This window comes from Neoarius graeffei, chromosome 3 (genome assembly GCF_027579695.1).
Source record: "Neoarius graeffei isolate fNeoGra1 chromosome 3, fNeoGra1.pri, whole genome shotgun sequence".
Taxonomy (NCBI): domain Eukaryota; kingdom Metazoa; phylum Chordata; class Actinopteri; order Siluriformes; family Ariidae; genus Neoarius; species Neoarius graeffei.
This window is the reverse complement of record NC_083571.1, coordinates 26,175,576-26,194,991: the sequence shown is the minus strand read 5'-3', so window position 1 is coordinate 26,194,991 and position 19,416 is coordinate 26,175,576. Positions and strand designations below refer to the sequence as shown.

General features: G+C 39.9%; 1 protein-coding gene across 1 annotated transcript in view; it reads left to right on the top strand.

Annotated features, from left to right (window-relative positions):
- The first annotated feature begins 91 nt into the window (after positions 1 to 91).
- Positions 92 to 19,416, top strand: part of polr1e (RNA polymerase I subunit E) — a 28,397-nt gene continuing 9,072 nt past the window's right edge. The window contains exons 1-8 of the mRNA XM_060916571.1: positions 92 to 170; positions 3,091 to 3,194; positions 3,271 to 3,347; positions 3,721 to 3,806; positions 3,965 to 4,017; positions 10,539 to 10,683; positions 12,885 to 12,995; positions 17,719 to 17,812. Of these exons, the coding sequence (XP_060772554.1) occupies positions 110 to 170; positions 3,091 to 3,194; positions 3,271 to 3,347; positions 3,721 to 3,806; positions 3,965 to 4,017; positions 10,539 to 10,683; positions 12,885 to 12,995; positions 17,719 to 17,812 (731 nt within the window). The 5' untranslated portion in view covers positions 92 to 109. The remainder of the gene's footprint in view (positions 171 to 3,090; positions 3,195 to 3,270; positions 3,348 to 3,720; positions 3,807 to 3,964; positions 4,018 to 10,538; positions 10,684 to 12,884; positions 12,996 to 17,718; positions 17,813 to 19,416) is intronic.

Sequence of the window (19,416 nt, the reverse complement as noted above, 5' to 3'; positions counted from 1 at the left end):
GGAGATAAAATAATTTGAAAACGGACCGGACTTGAATGCTATTGAATGCTATTCTGGCGGTCGCCACATGGTGTCGCTGTTGAGGCGCAGAAAGTCCAGTTCAGGAGCAATGGCGGCGAGCTGTACATGGAAACCTTGTACAGAAACTGAGAAAGAAAGAGCTGTTCTTGGTAAATGTAACTACATACACATAATGTAAACTTTCTGACTAGTTAGAAGCTTTGTATTTGGTTTAAATATAGAGTAAAATTATTCTGAAATAATATTTATTTTCTGATCCCCACGTGGGTTGGATTTTTTTTTTTTTATCTACACACTACAGTGTCCTGTTTTTATTAATTAGCTTAAAAATTAGAATGAAATTTTACCTTTAGAGAAAGTAAAATCTAGTATTCATCAAACTCTACATGGAAACAAACAATATAAATGTTTTTATATTGAAATGTTGCTATGTTTAGTGATTGTAGTACTGTAAGTTTGTGTGTTGCTCTGACGTCACAAGGGGATATTACTACAGGGGCGTGGTTACAAAAAAAATTCAGTAAACTCAAACATTAGTGGTAGGATGGAGACTTGACTTGACTGGATTCAGCTTAATTAGTGATCTATGAAGATGATGAACAAACAGATGACGAGATGTGAGTGAGCTGGACAGACGAAAGCACTAAAGCGCTGCTGCATCACTCTCTCCAACCAAATGTACGCTGAATTCGACTTGCCTCATGTGGTAATTCTCAGGTTGGAATGATCTCATCTCATCTCATTATCTCTAGCCGCTTTATCCTGTTCTACAGGGTCGCAGGCAAGCTGGAGCCTATCCCAGCTGACTACGGGCGAAAGGCGGGGTACACCCTGGACAAGTCGCCAGGTCATCACAGGGCTGACACATAGACACAGACAACCATTCACACTCACATTCACACCTACGGTCAATTTAGAGTCACCAGTTAACCTAACCTGCATGTCTTTGGACTGTGGGGGAAACCGGAGCACCCGGAGGAAACCCACGCGGACACGGGGAGAACATGCAAACTCCACACAGAAAGGCCCTCGCCGGCCACAGGGCTCGAACCCGGACCTTCTTGCTGTGAGGCGACAGCGCTAACCACTACACCACCGTGCCGCCCGGTTGGAATGATGTCAATTTCGATTCATTGATAAGATGAGTAACACCTTGACGTTCATCTTTTGTTCGAAACAAACTAGTTATAGCTAGCAGTTTACTTCTGATGTCGTGTGCAACAATGTTGATTAGATGTCGTTCTGTAAACTGGAAAGGAACTCGTAGTTGAGTTGAGAAGACTACACTACATCGAAAGGGGTGGTTCAAGGTTAGGAATTACAAGTTGTGACTTGGATTTGAATGCAGAGTGAATCCCACTGGCACTACTACCACCAGGTTGTCATTCTGAGGTTATAAATTAGGAAACCGGAATATTCCAAAGCGGAGCAATGTGTTGGTGAAAGAAGCTTAAACTACGTGTTTACAGTGTCTTGCAAAAGTATTCATCCCCCTTGGCGTTTGTCCTGTTTTGTCACAATATAAGCTGGAATTAAAATGGATTTTTAGGGGGTTAATTTGATTTACACAACATGCCTACAACTTTAAATGTGAAAATTGTTGTTTTATTGTGATACAAACAATAATTAAAATGGGGAAAAAAACAGAAATCTGGAGCGTGCATAGGTATTCACCCCCTTTCATATGAAACCCTGAAATAAGAGCTGGTCCAACCAATTCACTTCATAAGTCACAGAATTAATTGATTTAAAATCCACCTGCGTGCAATCAAAGTGTCACATGATCTGTCACATGATGTCTGTATAAATCAACCTGTTCTGGATGGACCCTGACTCTGCAACACTACTAAGCAAGCAACATGAAAACCAAGGAGCCTCCAAACAGGTCAGAGACAAAGTTGTGGAGAAGTATAGATCAGGGTTGGGTTATAAAAAATATCCCAAACTTTGAATATCCCAGGGAGCACCATTAGATCTATTATAGCAAAATGGAAAGAATATGGCACCACTACAAACCTGACAAGAGAAGGCCGCCCACCAAAACTCACAGACCGGGCAAGGAGGGCATTAATCAGAGATGCAACAAAGACACCAAAGATAACACTGAAGGAGCTGCAAAGATCCACAGCGGAGATGGGAGTATCTGTCCATAGGACCACTTTAAGCCGTGCACTCCACAGAGTGGGGCTTTATGGAAGAGTAGCCAGAAAAAAAGCTATTGCTTAAGAAAACATATTTGGAGTTTCCCAACAGCATGTGGCAGACTCCTCGAACACATGGAAGAAGATTCTCTGGTCAAATGAGACTAAAATTAATCTTTTTGGCCATCATGGGAAATGCCATGTGTGGTGCAAACCCATCACCCTGAGAACACCATTCCTACAGTGAAGCATGGTGGTGGCAGCATCATGCTGTGGGGATGTTTTTCATCTGCAGGGACAGGAAAGCTGGTCAGGACTGAAGGAAAGATGGATGGCACTAAATACAGGGCAATTCTGGAGGAAAACCTGTTTGAGTCAGCCAGAGGTTTGAGACTGGGACGAAGGTTCCAGCAGGACAATGACCTTAAACATACTGCTAAAGCTACACTGGAGTGGTTTAAAGGGAAACATTTAAATGTTTTGGAATGGCCTAGTCAAAGCCCAGACCTCAATCCAATTGAGAATCTGTGGATTGCTGTACACCAACACAGCCCATCTAACTTGAAGGAGTTGGAGCAGTTTTGCCTTGAAGAATGGGCAAAAATCCCAGTGGCTAGATGCGCTACGCTAATAGAGACAGACCCCAAGAGACTTGCAGCTGTAATTGCAGCAAAAGGTGGCTCTACAAAGTATGCATTTTAATTCCAGCTTGTCATGCAACACAACAGGATAGCACAAAGGGGGATGAATACTTTTGTAAGACACTGTATTCACTCGGAATGTCATTCCAGAATAAATCTCGAATGCCGCTGAAAAGCACTATCCTAATACGCAAGTTTGTGAGGATGGAATTTGCTGGTCGTCTTCTTTAGGACACTCTTAATATGATGTATAAAAATCTGTATTTCTCATCTCTTCATCTTTGCAGTGAAGTTTTCCAATGGAGAAGTAAAAAACGCCGACAAGCTGAACATCAGGCTTTTCAAACACTGCGATGAAACCAACCCGAGAAAGAAAAGCAGGCGCATTGTGGTAATGATGAGTACGTGAGCTCTATCAGACAGTGGGTTTGCACAAACACAAGCTCACGAGCTCGTGTGTGTTCCAGGTTGCAGATTCGGACCGGCTGTCGTATGTCGGGAGCAACTTCGGCCCAGGCGCCTCACAGTGTAACAACACGTGCAGGTAGGTTTGGTTTTGTTCTTCAAGGAGGACACAGACTCTTCAAAACTCATGTTCTTGTTCCTGGAGAGATTGAACACGATTCAGCTGCACTAATCACCTTCTGAACAGCTTTGTAAAAAAAAAAAAAATTCTCTGTACAATAAATTAAAAATATGATGGAATGCATCAATCACTTCCTGTCATGGTTTATCTTTCCTTTCTCTATCATAATGCAATAACACAGATAATAATAACACGGAGAACTTGATATTGGCATGTCTTTGGAAAATTTATCTTCTAAGGAGAGTCCTCCTGGCATGAACCTCGAAGCAACTTGAAATTTGAATGTTCTACTGTATATTTTCCTTGTAATGAAGTTACTCTGATTCTTCAGTTATTTCGTGGGGGTTTTGGACAAAACAACCATGCAGATGAAGGTGCAACCTGCTCAACTTTTCAACCTGCAGCCCGTCATACCAGGTACACACACACACACACACACACACACACACACACTACAGACCAGGCTTTTTAATTGATCTGCAGGTCCATTATACACTAAACACAAGGTTTAAAAGCATATGAGCTCCTATTACGTCTTTCTGAAGCCATACTTGTATTTTGTCTGATCGTCCTAGGAGAAACAGCAGCAAACGCTGAGGAAAACGAAAGCAAAACCTACAGAGAGAAGGTAAGACAGTGTACACATATTTACAGCAGTCATCTCCAGGGCCCTGTACTACGAAGCAGGTTTTCTGGCTTACCAGGGTAACTTCGAGAGTAACTTGATCACGTGCAGCGTAACTTCCCGATTAACCCATACTACGAAAGTTGGCTATGTTCAAACCGAGGTATGCTGCCATGGCAACTTGCGCTGCATCTCAAACCTGCTCGTCTCAGGTTATGTTCTTGGTTAACCCGAGGTTTCCGATTAACCACACCCTTTTTAAACACCACCTGCCCACCGACATTTCCTCTAGAGACAATGCCAGCGTACCTGGATGACCCGTGCGATATCGGAGCGCAGATTAGAGATGGGATTTATGGCTCTTTGATGGGATCCGCATCTTTGTGATCCGTTCTTTGAAAAGAGCCGTTCAAAAGACTGGCTCGTTTGGCTCTTTTTAAATATTTATTCAGTTTTAAGAAGACAGTGTCTAAAGAAGCCAGATCCCTCTGCTTAGACAGTGACAATATTTCTGGACATACCTTTTATATAAAGCAACCTAGACTTACATTATTGTAACCCCTAAACGCTCATAAATAACCATTAAAAAACAATGAGGGCTTCAATGAATGTCCATGCAGAACGGCTTTTCTGTAAAAAAAAAAAAAAAGAACCCACTCAAGAACATAGTTATCAAGAACGCAAGAATATTTTATAGAAAAACACTTGTTTTACAAAAATATTTAAGTCTGAGATACAAAATAGATACAACTACAATAAATATAACACAAGAACTAGTTATCACACGAACATTTTAATAGAAAAAAACAAACTTTCTATATTAAAAATATTGAAATTGTAACAAAAATAGATACAACTAAACAGTCAGATAAATAGATAGTTATAACAAGAACACGATTATTATTTTAATAGGAAAAAACAAACTATTAATGCAAAAAATATATTAGAAAAATAGATACAACTAGACAAACAGATAAATAAATAATACACAAAAATAGAACAAACAAAATGACGATAGAATAAATTAAATGAACGTCCGTGCAAAGTAGTTTTCCCACAATATTATCATTAATATCACACAACAACATTATAAACTATATACAAAACAATTTGAACTATCAGGCAAACAGATAAAACTTGAATAAATAAAAGGCAAATGGATGCTTGCTTGCACGCGCACACACACACACACCATTATGAATGATGTTTTTATATTTCATTTTCACCTGTTGCCAGGTGCGTTTGGCACTGCTGTTGCCTCTGAAATGTTCACAGGACATACACCAACTTAGTCAAAGGGACTGAACAGTCAGTCATCCTAATTCATGTGACTCTGTGCACATATCAGTTTAAGTAGGCTACTCCATGAATTTACCATACCACATTTTATTCAGGATTTTTCGGACATTAAACAAGCTATATATGACTGGGGCCACGTCGAAGGACCATTTTCTGTGACTTGTGATTGATCATGAAGCTTCTCTCATCCTATACTTCTGTTCTGGAACATGTAGAAGGGAGAATGTACTTGCGCATTTACCCGATCGGCAATTCGTTGCCAACATGCTTGCCGCTCCTTATTGGCAGCCGCTGTGTTAGATTTTGCTCTTAATGTTGTTTTGAACTCCTTGTAGCTTTGCATTATGACAGCGCATTCTTCCTCCGTGAAGTACGGCGACCGTGCCATTGTGAACAGTGGTGATTTGCGCTGATAACCTCCCCTTTAACGTGAACGCGCATTAACCCTGATTAGGTTAACACAGGTTCAACAAATCAACTTCATAACTGGCGTCGTAGTGCCGTTTAACCCCAAACAAGATAACCAGGTTTTGTCAACCCCGGTTTAGCGGGGGAACCCTGGGTTACTTCTGGGTAGGTTAACCTCCGTTCGTAGTACAGGGCCCAGGTCTCAGCTCTAACCCATAGAATCTGAGCATGTATACAAACATGTCCTAAGGGCATGTAAACTTTTGCTCTCGAGTGTACGGTGTATATCTTTCTCAGTCTTTTATTTCAATTACATATAAACATGTAGACTATACGAGTCTGCAAATAGCGCACTGCTAATCAAGGCAGACTCCTGTTTACAAAGAAAAAAATATTTTATATGAATTAATATAATACTTAAAGATGTATGAAAAAGATAAACATACTTGACAAATTAACAACTATTTAGTAACAAAAAGAAAAGGAGACAATACTTGTTATTCGATATAAAGGTACAGTAATATATCATTCAATATGAGAGAGAGGTATACTTATCATAATGATAATAATTAATGCATGGTATTAAATAATATTTAAAGTTAAAATAAAGATTGTGTTTATATATACATATATATATATATATATATATATATATATATATATATATATATATATATATACAGGGTTCTCCACGGATTGAAAATATAGGGGGGTGGGGGTCAATCGGATGACCTTTAAACAAATTTGCATAAATTTACGTGTCATTTGCATAAAATTTGCATAAAAACTCTCAAATAGTGATCATTTAGAATAGAGGAATCAATTGGACCGATACAAAATCAATTTGGATCGATGTTTTCGATGTCGACAGTGGAACGCTTGCGCGTAAAACCGAATCGCTCAAGAGACATTTCGACAGAGTGTACGCACTTCAAGAGCTACAGTAACACTGACAGCCAGGTTATATCCTCACGGTTTTATAGGCAATATCACGCTTGCCGCACCAACTTTGAACTTTTTGTTTTTATCCTTTATTTCTCTGCCGACAATAACAATCAGTTATCTCGAACTTGGTGTCGATTCACACGTTATTATAAAGGCGTGTTATCTCCCGGCGCAAGAACAATGCGTCAAAAACGCCGAAGTGTGAAACGCTTTTCTTAGACTATAATCGTCAGACTGAATAAACTAATTGCTGGTAAATGAGTTTCACACTCGGGTGTTGTTGCGTTGTCGGTACTCCAACAGAGAAAGGCTATATGTTACAAAGAAAACAAAGGGACGTCTCTTCCTCATACCTGCCAACCTTGAAAAAATTTTATGAGTACAATTTTACAATTTCATGAGTACACCCCCCCACCCCCCACCCCCTTGCGTCAACCTCACCCCAACCTGGCGCGCATGTATCCCCACAGACCACAACCAGCAGACCAAAAACACACTTTCAATCCAGTTTTATTGATTGACCTTGGGAACATAGTCCAGTTGTGTAAACCAGTCCTATTGATAGACTTTGGGAAACTGTTATTGATGGCTCTTGGGAACTTCCTTCCGTTTTGAAAAGCACAACAAACATTAAATACACGTGCAAATGAAATGAAATTAAACCAGAGCCACTCTTTCAAAATAAATAACACATTAAATTAATACAGTATGTAAAAAAGGCACTTTCAACACAAAACATGGTATGCACAAATTTCCCATGCAATAGGTTTAGACTTTTGCATTTTTTAACATGTTGGAAGTATATTGCATTATACAGTAAAAATATTGCATTATACAGTACACTGCAGTATTTTGTAGTATGCCTTTTTCATGTGCAAACTATTGCATTTGCATTCGAAATATTGCATTTACTGCAGTAATACTGGATAAAAAAGCATTTGATACTGCAGTACCACGCAGGCTTTTTCATAAGAGGGATGACCAATTTTCGACTTCACATCATCTGCAAACATTCTAGGCTACCATTGACAGAAGTTACCGACTGCCCTTAAGATATCCAACACGCTACGTTTTGTTGAGCACATCAATAAAGTGGTACTTATCATAGTGATTCAATGAGAGCGCGAGAGGAATTGTAATCAGGTTTTGTTGGTTACCGCATCGAATATGCAACCTCGAGTGACGGCTTCGAAGTTAAATGAAGAACTAGCCTGTACTGTTGGTGTTGTAAATGCACAAAATAACGGCTAGGAAGCTCGAGTACACGTGAAACACAACCATTTCTGTTACAAATATAAAAATGACGTCTCTAACCGACGTTTCAATCCCCGACTCGCTCTAGCCACCTGGCTGCACCGCTGCACTCAAGTCAGAGACGCGAAGGAGGAAGGGGAGGGGGTGAAGAGGGCGGAGCCACACACTCTGGAAGAGGGGCGGGGGGATTGGGCAAAGCGTTCCATTCTGGCTTTGAGTTTTCTCACAGATCAGCGGTATCAACTTCAGTGAGAACTTGGCTGAAATGCGAGTTCGGACGATATGCGTACTTTTTAATGTGAAAACGTACAGTCGTACAATGAGGTAAAAATTCGTAGCGGCTACGCAAGATGCGTACAGGTTGGCAGGTATGCTTCCTTTTGTAAAGGGGCGGCAGAAATTAAACGGGGGCGGGAATCACAGAAAGGGGGGCGACCCGCACCTCTAAAACCCCTCGTGGAGAACCCTGATATATATATGTGTGTATGTATGTATGTAGAAAGAGTTTGGAGATGTCAACATCATATCCATATCTACTTAAATTGGAAAAAAGGTGGTGTCTGACTTTTTTCTTGAACGACAATTTAGATGAAGATCTTATAGAAGTTGGAATCTGGTTCCATACCCTAACACCAACACGGGAAAATGAGTTCTTTTGTAGATTTGTGCGAGAATACTGAGTATATAAGTTCTTGGAGTAAGATGACCTAGTGTTATAAGAATGGATACTACAACCCCGATTCCCAAAAAGTTGGGACAAAGTACAAATTGTAAATAAAAACGGAATGCAATGATGTGGAATTTTCAAAATTCCATATTTTATTCAGAATAGAACATAGATGACATATCAAATGTTTAAACTGAGAAAATGTATCATTTAAAGAGGAAAATTAGGTGATTTTAAATTTCATGACAACAACACATCTCAAAAAAGTTGGGACAAGGCCATGTTTACCACTGTGAGACATCCCCTTTTCTCTTTACAACAGTCTGTAAACGTCTGGGGACTGAGGAGACAAGTTGCTCAAGTTTAGGGATAGGAATGTTAACCCATTCTTGTCTAATGTAGGATTCTAGTTGCTCAACTGTCTTAGGCCTTTTTTGTCGTATCTTCCGTTTTATGATGCGCCAAATGTTTTCTATGGGTGAAAGATCTGGACGGCAGGCTGGCCAGTTCAGTACCCGGACCCTTCTTCTACGCAGCCATGATGCTGTAATTGATGCAGTATGTGGTTTGGCATTGTCATGTTAGAAAATGCAAGGTCTTCCCTGAAAGAGACGTCGTCTGGATGGGAGCATATGTTGCTCTAGAACCTGGATATACCTTTCAGCATTGATGGTGTCTTTCCAGATGTGTAAGCTGCCCATGCCACATGCACTAATGCAACCCCGTACCATCAGAGATGCAGGCTTTTGAACTGAGCGCTCATAACAACTTGGGTCGTCCTTCTCCTCTTTAGTCCGAATGACACGGCGTCCCTGATTTCCATAAAGAACTTCAAATTTTGATTCGTCTGACCACAGAACAGTTTTCCACTTTGCCACAGTCCATTTTAAATGAGCCTTGGCCCAGAGAAGACGTCTACGCTTCTGGATCATGTTTAGATACGGCTTCTTCTTTGAACTGTAGAGTTTTAGCTGGCAACGGCGGATGGCACGGTGAATTGTGTTCACAGATAATGTTCTCTGGAAATATTCCTGAGCCCATTTTGTGATTTCCAATACAGAAGCATGCCTGTATGTGATGCAGTGCCGTCTAAGGGCCCGAAGATCATGGGCACCCAGTATGGTTTTCCGGCCTTGACCCTTACGCACAGAGATTCTTCCAGATTCTCTGAATCTTTTGATGATATTATGCACTGTAGATGATGATATGTTCAAACTCTTTGCAATTTTACACTGTCGAACTCCTTTCTGATATTGCTCCACTGTTTGTCGGTGCAGAATTAGGGGGATTGGTGATCCTCTTCCCATCTTTACTTCTGAGAGCCGCTGCCACTCCAAGATGCTCTTTTTATACCCAGTCATGTTAATGACCTATTGCCAATTGACCTAATGAGTTGCAATTTGGTCCTCCAGCTGTTCCTTTTTTGTACCTTTAACTTTTCCAGCCTCTTATTGCCCCTGTCCCAACTTTTTTGAGATGTGTTGCTGTCATGAAATTTCAAATGAGCCAATATTTGGCATGAAATTTCAAAATGTCTCACTTTCGACATTTGATATGTTGTCTATGTTCTATTGTGAATACAATATCAGTTTTTGAGATTTGTAAATTATTGCATTCTGTTTTTATTTACAATTTGTACTTTGTCCCAACTTTTTTGGAATCAGGGTTGTAGAAATAGAAGAAAATAATTTACAAATGTTTGAGGGTGCACTTTGATTAACAACGTCATACATTAATTTAGAAATACATTCATAGAAAAGATGATTTACTGGTAAAATATTGGTTTTGGAAAACAATGGAAGGGCACTTTCTCTATTATCAACAAAATAGATTAATCTTAAAGCTTGTTTTTGTAGGATTAGTACTTTATTTAAATGGGTTTTACATTTTTATATATTCAAGGAATTTGCCAATTTAAAAAAAAAGTGACTCGAGACTCGTGTGTTTGCAGTTGGATGCTCTGATCGAGGCATTCGGCACAACAAAGCAGAAGCGCGCTCTGAGTTCCAGACGGATGAACACGGTCGGAAACGACACTCTGCAGAAAGCCGTGGCTCACGCCGCCAACGACATCATCGACCAGAAAGGACTGGAAGGTAAAAAAAAAAAACCTAACACACAGACACAACTCCTTAGTGAACATTTTTCTGGAATGTGAAATAGATGTAAGGCTTCAATATGGTTTAATACAGGGCTTTTCAAAGTGTGGGGCGCGCCTCCCCTGGGGGGGCGCCAGAGTTCTTCAGGGGGGGCGCAACGTGAGGAAAAATAAACCAGAATAAGTTACTATTGCGGACGTTTAGTGAACTTCAGCGAGCCTTTGCCAGAGACAAATGGACCGATTTTTAGTACCTAAAGCTACAGTGAGTGAGGAGACAGAGTCTGGGCCAAGCAAAAAAACAGACCCTCCAGGATTTCGCGATGTTGCGATTTGCAAATTCAACCAATCCCCACAAATTCAGGGCGGTGTTGCAATTATATCCAATCACCGCAACCTTCCTGCAAATTTGACCAATCGTTGGCGTCGTCTTGAGGTGACATCAACAAACTAACTTCCGTGTATACGTTCAAGAGAAGCAGCATGCGCGCAGTGTTGCCAGATTGGGTGGTTTCAAGTGCATTTTGGCGGGTTTTGAACATATTTTGGACTGGAAAACGTCAGCAGTATCTGGCAACATTGCATGATGTGCGAGTCAGTGTTTATGTAGGCTTAAATTCTGTTACTGAAAGTGTGTTATGTTTACAGTGAAGGACTGTGTGCACTTTATTTATTTTTTTACTTAATACAAGAAATTAATGGATGCCAACATTTTTGCCAAAATGATATTTTATTTTCCATTGTTTAGGCAGCTTCAGCATCATACTGTGAGATTCTGTTCAAATTGTTTTTTTTCTTCTATGAAGCCTGAGCCATTTATTTTATTAGTTTATAATTATTGTTTAATTTAGTTTTCAGGAGAGACTGCCTGCACACAGTACTAGTATTAATAGTTTTTTTTTTTTTTCTTACATGAAAGCTGAAGCATTTATATTATATTTTAAGGTAACTTCATGTTGTGCTGTGAGGTTCTATGCACTTTAACTTTTGAACCAACAGGTGCATTTGGATAAGTAAAGCCTATTTTTCTGCATTTTTGTAGTCCTGGTAATTTTTTATATTGGTAAAGTTGTTTATTGGACCATTTCTCAGTGTCTTTGTTTTTTAATCAACAGTTTTTCAGTAATAACTTTAATATTTAACATATCACTCAATTTTAATCACAAAAAGAGAAAATCGCAACAATTTCTCGCAAATTTCACTTCCTCCCGCAATGTAATCGCAACAAAAACCTAAAAAACACCGCAACTTTCATCGCAATTTTTTGGAAAACCCCCTGCAACATCAGACATTTTAGCCCGCAACAATCACAAAAAAGGCCCGCGAAATCCTGGGGGGACTGGAAAAAGAAGGAAGTATGACCACGATTATTTAAAGTTTGGATTTTCATGGACTGGATCTGAAGATGCTCCACTGCCACAGTGTGTTGTCTGCCAAGAGGTGCTAGCTAACGATGCTATGAGATGTTTAAAATGTGTAAAAAAAGATGTTTTAAAAAGCACAGATGTTTAAAATGTGTAAAAGAAAAAAATAAAAATGTGTACAACAACCATTTTTTAAAATACGAATGGAACATTAAGTATAGCAACAACAAAAATTGTAAGGGGGGGGGTGCTGTTGTTTATTTGCTCTCTGAGGGGGGGCTGACTCTCCCACACTTTGAAAACCCCTGGTTTAATACATTATCGTTTCGATGCTAACCTACACAGGGATGCGATCCCGTAACCTAAGCCTGGTAATTGGTGTGATCGATATGAAGTTTTCTCTCAGGGGATGTTTGTTTCACAGTTTTGAAAGGAGTCTGTAGTATCAGTTCAAGGTAAACCTGCAAATTCAAGAGTCTAAAGAGCTAAAGGATTAACATGATGTAAAAAAAAATGAGTACGACGTTAAACGTAACTATAAACGGAGAAAAAGCATAACTTTTTGTTCTTTCGTTCTCAAAAATGCAATCGTTGGCAAGTTGCTATTGTAAAAGAGGAGTTGGACCCTTCTGGAAATGCCTTTATTGGAAAATAATCAAATTCAGGATAGTAACACTCATTAACTCTTATTGTTGATTGTTTTCCTATAACAGCACATGGCTGAGTTTTATTTTTTACATAACAAATATATGAAAAACATGGCTGAGGTATTGCATATACCTCAGATGTTTTCTGTGTTCTGTCTTACATACTGTACATTTTCTCTCTCTCTCAGCATTACAGCAGGAAGTGGTAGATTCACAAGCTCTGACTGAATCCACTCTCTTCCTCCCGCCCTGTAACAAGAACGCAACTAATCGTGAAGACGTTTACCCCTTTGATGGTTGTATCCTTCTCAAGCGAAAGAAAGAACTAGAAAGGCACTGGGTAGAATGCACATCTCCGCCAAGCCACTTATCAACATCAAAATTAAATCACTTGAATCTAGGATAATACTAAAGCTGTCCACCAGATTTCATCCAAATCCGTTCACTACTTTTTGAGTTACATTGGGAAAAGACAAACATCCTGGATCTGCATACATATCCGGATTTGCATCAAAATCTAGTCAATTGCTCCTTCGCCCATGGCCCACCTTTCCACCAAATTTTATCCGAATCCATTTACTACTTTGTGAGTTACATCGGGAACCGACAAACATCCTGGATCAGCATACATAGCTGGATTTACATCAGAATCTAATCAGTTGTTCTTTGGCCCATGGCCCACCTTTCCACCAAATTTTATCCAAATCTGTTCACTGCTTTATGAGTTACATTGGGAAAAGACAAAAACATCCTGGATCCGCATCCAGTGCACAGCGTAAATGAGTACACCCCCTTTGAAAAGTAACATTTTAAACAATTTCCAAAATGTTGAAAAGACAAAGCTTAATGTAACATCTGTTTAACTTATAACGTGAAAGTAAGGTTAATAATATAACTTAGATTACACATTTTTCAGTTTTACTCAAATTAGGGTGGTGCAAAAATGAGTACACCCCACAACAAAAACGACTACATCTAGTACTTTGTATGGCCTCCATGATTTTTAATGACAGCACCAAGTCTTCTAGGCATGGAATGAACAAGTTGGCGACATTTTGCAACATCAATCTTTTTCCATTCTTCAACAATGACCTCTTTTAGTGACTGGATGCTGGATGGAGAGTGATGCTCAACGTGTCTCTTCAGAATTCCCCAAAGAAAGTAATTTCTTTCCACCACAAAGGTGAAGGCTACAAGAAGATCAGCAAAGCTTTACTTATCAGTCAGAATACTATAGCAAAAGTGGTACAAAAATTTAAGAAGGCTGGAACTGCAACCATCTCACAGAGACGTCCAGGTCGTCCACGGAAGTTAACACCTCGACAGGAGCGTCTTCTGATGAGAAGGGTTGAAGAAAATCGGCATGCAAGTTCACTGCAGTTATCTAAAGAAGTAGAAAGCTAAACTGGGGTGACTATTTCCCGTGACACAACACGGCGTACACTGCAGAGGAATGGCATGCATGGATGCCGTCCACGAAAGAAGCCTCTCCTAAAGCCCAGGCACAAAAAAGCCTGCCTAGAGTTTGCCAGGGCCCGTGCTGACAAAGATGAAGACTACTGGGACTCTATACTCTGGAGTGATGAGACCGAGATAAATGTTTTTGGAACTGATGGCTTCAAAACTGTATGGTGTCGCAAAGGTGAGGCATACAAAGAAAACTGCATGGTGCCTACAGTGAAACATGGTGGTGGCAGTGTCCTTATGTGGGGCTGCATGAGTGCTGCTGGTGTCGGGGAGCTGCATTTCATTGATGGCATCGTGAATTCACAGATGTATTGCTCTATACTGAAAGAGAAGATGCTACCATCACTCCGTGCCCTTGGTCGTCGTGCACTTTTCCAACATGATAATGATCCTAAACACACATCTAAGGCCACTGTTGGATTTCTGAAGAAGAACGGTGAAAGTGATTCAGTGGCCAAGTGCGTCTCCTGATCTGAACCCAATCGAACACCTATGGGGAATTCTGGAGAGACAAGTTGAGCATCGCTCTCCATCCAGCATCCAGTCACTAAAAGAGGTCATTGTTGAAGAATGGAAAAAGATTGATGTTGCAAAATGTCGCCAACTTGTTCATTCCATGCCTAGAAGACTTGGTGCTGTCATTAAAAATCATGGAGGCCATACAAAGTACTAGATGGAGTAGTTTTTGTTGTGGGGTGTACTCATATTTGCACCACCCTAATTTGAGTAAAACTGAAAAATGTGTAATCTAAGTTATATTATTAACCTTACTTTCACGTTATAAGTTAAACAGATGTTATATTAAACTTTGTCTTTTCAACAGTTTGGAAATTGTGTTCATTGAGATATTGTTTAAAATGTTACTTTTCAAAGGGGGCGTACTCATTTACGCTGAGCACTGTACATATATGGATCTTGGATCTGCGCACACAACTAGATTTGCATCAAAATCTCATCAGTTGTTCCTTGGCTTATGGTCCACCTTTCCACCAAATTTCATCCAAATCCATTCACTACTTTTTGAGTTACATTGGGAAAAGACAAAAACATCCTGGATCCGCATATACATATCTGGATCTTGGATCTGCATACATAACTAGTTTGCATCAAAATCTAATCAGTTGTTCCTTGGCCTATCACCCACCTTTCCACCAAATTTCATCCAAATTCATTCACTACTTTTTGAGTTACATTGGGAAAAGACAAAAACATCCTGGATCCGCATATACATATCTGGATCTTGGATCTGCATACATAACTAGTTTGCATCAAAATCTAATCAGTTGTTCCTTGGCCTATCACCCACCTTTCCACCAAATTTCATCCAAATTCATTAACTACTTTTTGAGTTGCATTGGGAAAAGACAAACAAATGAAGGTAAAAATAACTTCCTCCAACAAACTTGGTGGCGGTAACAAAGACAAGTACACTGTATGAAACTGCAGCTCCAGTGAGCATCAATCTACTGTGGTATGCTATACCAGAGATCCCCTTAACTTTTCATCAGTCAATTCCAAATGAACATTATACATTTTCTGCCACTTCCAAACCTTGACTGCCTTCCGGTTTTTAAAATTCCAGATTTATTATCCAGTATGACTGTTACATTTGAACATTGTAGTATGTCCGTGACATGTGCAACATGTAGCCGAAGTCTCACTATCCATCAGGTGTCCCAGTTGAATCGTGATTTCATGCACGTTGCACACGTTAAACACTCTGCTGTGTTTCTCTTTCAACTTTGTGCTGTTGTCATGATTGTCGTCATGATCTCAAATCAAAAACTGTGAACTTTCACTCTTTTTATTTCGAAAACACAGCAGACTGGTACAAATAAACAGACTTTTTTTGTTACGTTACGTGGAAGGTTTTCAAAAATGCTAACAGTTTAGGAAAACTGGTTAGTATTAGGACTCAGTAATGGTTTAGATTAGTACTGAAGTATGCAATTTGGGACACAGTTTAGGTTCACAAAGTTTGTACACTACCGTTCAAAAGTTTGGGGTAGAGGTCTGCGCGGGACAGAATTTTCAGTCCCGCTCCTGCCTGCTCCCGTCCGCTCCCGCATTGTGCAGTCCCGCTCCCACAAAGAATTATGATTTTCAGTCCCGCTCCCGCCCGCAAATCCCACATGATGCACACGTTCGCGTTATTTCTCACGAAAGTTCTTGTCATTGGCTTGGGGAATTAAACATGCTGAGCTCTCCACTGACCGATCCTTCACCTAGCGCACATAGCGAGGGTGCGCGTTGCCAGGCGGCATGCGCAGCTGAGGCTTTACAGAGATACCCAACACACCTACCAAAATCTACAGTGGATAATAAGAATATTGTACATTGCACGTAGCTTATATGTCACTCCTCACATTTACATTCTAGGAAATACAAGTAGGCCTATAAGAAATTAATATAATTTAAAGACACAGCGTGATGGTGCCCTGCCCCCTACTTTGAGTGGATTTGAGCATAAATATCTACAGCTCACGTTCAGGGGTGCGTTTCCCAAACAACCAACCAAGTTAGCATTAAACCAATATGGTACGATGCAAGTTTGAACTAACTAACATCCAAAAAACTACTAAATAAATAAAAATAAATTAATTTTATTTTAAACACGTTTTTAGTTAGCGGGACTGCAGCTTATCACCTCTCCCGCCCACTCCTGCATTGTGCACTCCCCCTCCTGTCCGCGCCCGCAATGAGCTTTCAAAATTTGTCCCGCGCCGCACTGCTTTGCGTCGGGTCCCACGGGACTCCCGCGGGAGTGCAGGGCTCTAGTTTGGGGTCACTTTGAAATGTCCTTATTTTTGAAAGAAAAGCACTGTTCTTTTCAATGAAGATCACTTTAAACTAATCAGAAATCCACTCTATACATTGCTAATGTGGTAAATGACTATTCTAGCTGCAAATGTCTGGTTTTGGTGCAATATCTCCATAGGTGTATAGAGGCCCATTTCCAGCAACTCTCACTCCAGTGTTCTAATGGTACAATGTGTTTGCTCATTGCCTCAGAAGGCTAATGGATGATTAGAAAACCCTTGGACAATCATGTTAGCACAGCTGAAAACAGTTTAGCTCTTTAGAGAAGCTATAAAACTGACCTTCCTTTGAGCAGATTGAGTTTCTGGAGCATCACATTTGTGGGGTCGATTAAATGCTCAAAATGGCCAGAAAAATGTCTTGACTATATTTTCTATTCATTTTACAACTTATGTTTTATTGCTGCAGCATGTCAGAATATTGGGGGGGACCCAAAGAACTAAAACCCCAACATTACATTACAGGCATTTAATAAACGCTCTTATCCAGAACGACATACAACAAGGGGGTACATGACATAGCGCTCCTGGAGCGGAGAGGGTTAAGGGCCTTGCTCAAGGGCCCAACAGTGGCAGCTTGAGTGGTGGGGCTTGAACCCATAACCTTCATATCAGTAAGGCACAGCCTTAACCGTTGAGTCACCACTGCCCCCTAGTCTGGGAACCTCTGTAGAACATCAGTTGATATTTCTGAAAATGACCCATATTCACTGGAAGTTCCTAAACCTCACGTTAGTGCTGTCTCCAGCCGAGTTTAACTCGCTTAAGCAGCTTGGTGAGAAAATGGCGGGACTTTGTTCAGAAGACCAGATGACCAAAGATGGCTTCTTGTAAGACACGACTCGTGAACATTTTGGCTCTAGTTGTAATGTTAACATGTAGTACTGTGCAAAAGTCTTAGGCACCCTATTTTTTTTTTTCATGCAAACTTTGTTATAGATTTCTATTTTATAACTTCTATGTTATCAAGTCAATACAAAAAAATTTTAGAGTCCAAATGTTCGTTTTCCAGCACACAATTAAATGTTACAAAAAAAAATGTTTGTATCTGAGCAGCATATTCCATAAGAGACGACTTTTCAGGTTAAAAAAGAAAACCTAACGAAGGCTACTGGGTTTTGGTGCAAAATGAAGAAGCGAGTGTGACGGTCACGGTGTCCAGAAGAACTGTGGCTGGTTCTGTAAGATGCTCAGTAAAACCTACAGCTCGTTTCTTTATAAAACTGCACTCATTGTACCTGAGACGACGACTTTTTTTTTTTTTAAGCAAAGGTCATCTCACACCTACGGCAGAGCAATAGGGCCAGGGTTTTATATTTTATTTGGAAACTTCTGATAAAAAAAACTCAGAATTTTTTAGATTAAAGTCAAAATTTTCGAGGAAAAAAGTCGAAATTTTCAAGAAAAAAAGTCAAAATTTTCGAGGAAAAAAAAAGTCAGAAATCTGTAGAAGGCGAGCTTCCATACGGAAGTGACACTCACTCGCGGCCGGTAGACATGAATGGCTGAGACCAGAGCCATGGAATTCAGAGTTGTGACAACCGGGGTACAGGAAGTCGGTTGGTGATGTGATTCACATAGATTCAAATACTTCTAGGCAGCGGCTTTCTGTTTGCTAGAGACTAACACAAATCACAATATTGTGATTCCGTGCCAAGACTGCAAGGATCTCTTTGTTATTAAACCCAATCCCGAAATAACATTTGATTAAGTCGTCCATTTCAGCAGCACTAAACACAGTAGTAGCAGACTAAGTCTCCGTCAGCTCTGAATGACCTGGTACTTCCTGGTAGCCTAAATTTGTGACTTTTTTTTTTTCTCGAAAATTTCAAGTTTATTTTCTCAAAACTTTTGACAAATTTTGACTTTTTTCTTGAAAATTTCAACTTTTTTTGGGGGGGCGTCGTGGATCGGGTGCTGTGCCATGGGTCCGGGGACCCAGGTTCGATTCCGACCCGGGGTCGTTTCCCAATCCCTCCCCGTCTCTCTCGCCCGCTCGTTTCCTGTCTCTGCACTGTCCTATCCAATAGAGGTGAAAAAGCCCCAAAAAAATCTTTAAAAAAATAAAATTTCGACTTTTTTCTCAAAATTTTCGACTTTTTTCCGCGAAAATTGACCTTTTTTCTCAATTTTCGACTTTTTTCTCAAAAATTTTGACTTTTTTTCTCAATTTTTGACTTTTCTCAAAAGTTTTGAGATTGTTTCTCGAAATTTTTGACTTTTTTCTCAAAATTTCTGACTTTAATCTCAAATTCTGAGTTTTTTTCTCAGAAATTTAAAAAAATATATGTATTTCTTAGTGGAACTATCGCTGACTATACTGACTTTTTTTTTTTAATGAAACATTTTTTTTTTTAATTCATTTTTGGTTGACAGCATTGCTTTACATGTGACCAAAACTTTTGCACAGTACTGTATTTGGTAATCATTGTGC